The sequence below is a fragment of the Erigeron canadensis genome, chromosome 4 (assembly GCF_010389155.1).
Source record: "Erigeron canadensis isolate Cc75 chromosome 4, C_canadensis_v1, whole genome shotgun sequence".
NCBI classification, from domain to species: domain Eukaryota; kingdom Viridiplantae; phylum Streptophyta; class Magnoliopsida; order Asterales; family Asteraceae; genus Erigeron; species Erigeron canadensis.
The window spans coordinates 39,438,972-39,441,664 of record NC_057764.1 but is presented as its reverse complement, the minus strand read 5'-3'; the positions used below and the strand labels follow the sequence as shown (position 1 = coordinate 39,441,664).

The 2,693-nt window shown below is 35.2% G+C and overlaps 1 protein-coding gene across 1 annotated transcript; it reads right to left on the bottom strand.

The window, feature by feature from the left end:
* Positions 1-1,453, bottom strand: LOC122597586 (F-box/kelch-repeat protein At3g23880-like). The gene is made up of 3 exons (XM_043770163.1): positions 1,414-1,453; positions 1,095-1,226; positions 1-998 (listed from the first exon to the last, which is right to left on the bottom strand). Exons 1-3 carry the CDS (start codon positions 1,451-1,453, stop codon positions 1-3), a joined length of 1,170 nt encoding a protein of 389 aa, XP_043626098.1.
* Between the last annotated feature and the right edge of the window lie 1,240 nt (positions 1,454-2,693).

Below are 2,693 nucleotides of genomic sequence, written 5' to 3'. Positions count from 1 at the left end.
TTAATTTGATACAAAGTATTTGCAAATAGCTCTGATAGATTGCTTAATTCGGATCGACGCTGTTGTTAGCAAGGCCCGATGGCGTGGAAGGGGTGAAACCACGCTACTCTCATGAGATACACGTTTTTCTACATCAAATAAGTCTGTCTGAATCTCCGAGTATGAACCAGTTTTGGAATCATACGAAATCAATCCGCACTCATTATGTTGAAACAACATGGTCCCATCATTTGAAATAAACAAAGGCATCATCATCCAACCGCGGTTGTCAGGCATATACGCCGGGATAGAAACCAGTTTAGTCCAAGAATCTTTAACCTCCATCACCCATATATCCGAGCGTCTTTGGTCATCAAAGTAACAAAGCACACACAACTGTTTTCGCAGAACCCCTAAAATCGAACCATCATGGCCATGCTGATCAGGATGTGAAACTTGACCATATGTCTCCGTTGCTAAATCAAGAGAAATTATCATCCATGAAGAAGAAAAATCCTCATCATCCGATGTATTAGACCCATCATCCTCAACTGCCCAATGAAGAGCTCCATTCGAATACTTACCGTCAACACCAAGCAAGCGATTATTACCATTGGGAAAATCACCAATTCTCTTCCATTTTCCAGTTTCCAATGAATATATCTGCGACGTTCTTTGTTCGGATGATATTGAAAAAAGTTTGAAATCATCATTAGACTTGTCGTACCCAAAACCATAATAGTCGATCCAAAAACAGGGAGACAACCACCTACGGCATTTTGTAGTACTTGGGTTCCATATAAACAGAATCTGAGTGGGCTTGTAGCATTCATCAGATAACCGTTCCAGATCATAATCAAGAAAGCATACCAATCCATTGCAAGAAGCGGCGACATCAGCAGTATGAGGTGGACTACTACTTCTCTTGAAAGAGAACAGTGGTTTATCAAGCTCCAACACCTTACTGACAACACACTTTTCATACAATGCATCCCAAACATGACAGATCCTTATGCACCCTGACAAAGTCTTGGCGAAATATAGTCGATGATTTAAATAAACGAAACACGGATGATGAGATATTAAAGAGTGCCATGATTTGCAAACAGACTTACACCTTAATACCGATTCAACCGGAAGCCTGCTCAGGATTTCCACAATGATCTCACTTGGAATACCAGTATACCACCTCCTTCTACGTACTTCATGATCAGATGATGACGATTTCTTCGTTTTCTTGCAATGGACTGTTATGTATCCAACTTAGTGAAAAATTCATTACATACTAGTTTTTTCTTTTTAAATAAATATTTGGGCCTCAACTTTAGTGTCATATTCCCTTCCCCTAATATGTCACCACATTTCAGAATAAGTCAGAGAATTAAAATTCTCATATGTGTTTTGTGCAAATATTTGATACAGTAAGAATTTTACCTTTAGATAGCGACAAAGAAAGCCGGAATATGCATGACATATTTGCAAGGATAAGAATGATCATCATGGCCCATTCTTGTAGATTTGTAGTGGATTAAGAATACCAATGAAACTCGACCCAGTCCGTTGTATGGAACCCAATGAGCCCGATTCAACATAAATTGCTAAGTACTAGTAAAATAACCATTGAATCCCATTTGATTTGATTCTGTAGTCTGTACCCTGAGCCAATGACCAAAAACTAGCCCAAAACGGTTCCAATACTTTTTATAGTATAAAATTTTAAATTATCATGTTTAGTAACAGTTCACATTTGACTTGACCATGACCGTATAAAACATTTACTCGTAATATCATAATGTTTTTACACATTCCATCCATATATTTGTTTGCCCATTTTTTCCCATAACATTAAAGTATTTTTTCCATATAAAATATGTAAGGATGTGTAGTAATATGAAAAATATACAAATGTGTAATTAAGGATATGAAGTTTATATGGTTATAGATAAAATTAAAGAATTTTAAAATTTTGTAACAACTTTAAAATTTGTAAATATATGAACGACTAAAAGAAGCATAAAGGCATTCCTAACAATTAATGGAGATAGCCCTAGAGCCACCGTGACGAAATGAATATTCACTTTTTGAATTTCTTTTGTTTCTTTTTTTTTTTGTCTTCCAAATGTAAGTTTAATAACTATTTAACAGTTGTATAATATTTGATATGATCCAAAACATATTAAAAAAAAAAAAAAAGATTGATATTTTCAATGTTATGATTTTTCACATCCATTCTTTCCGATATGCTACAGGCTTGTTACTCATTCTCCAACCATATATATCGTTGTATTGTATAAAACTATAAAAGACCCCTTTGATTAATTATTTTTTACATCAATTTACATTAATTTTACAATGAGTTGTGTCAAGCTTCGATCCAGCTTATGATAACACCGGATCGGATCATCCATTTACTACCAGCTTCATCAATCTTGTATATAGTTTTCACAGCATGATAGCACAACTATCTATATATTTTATTATTTTTAAGTTGAAGAATAAGCAAGACAAAGGTTTAAGCGGTGGAGGAACAATTATGATTGTGATATAAAAATCATTATGTCTCTCATAACGTTTTCAACGTCGAAAGCGACAATTAGTTGCCTTGTTAACGTACAGTTATCGTTTGGTGCAGACCTCAACTCATGTCACGTCTTTGACTTCTCTTCTTTTATATTGATGAGGATTGAGGAGGTTACCCGCGCGATGCGGCGACG

Excerpts from the sequence above, each read along its gene's own strand:
- LOC122597586 (XM_043770163.1), bottom strand. The coding sequence starts at position 1,453 with ATGTCATGCATATTCCGGCTTTCTTTGTCGCTATCTAAAG. Across the intron at positions 1,227-1,413 it reads TTCTTTGTCGCTATCTAAAG|TCCATTGCAAGAAAACGAAG; the intron begins GTAAAATTCTTA and ends GATACATAACAG. Across the intron at positions 999-1,094 it reads GGTTGAATCGGTATTAAGGT|GGTGCATAAGGATCTGTCAT; the intron begins GTAAGTCTGTTT and ends AGACTTTGTCAG.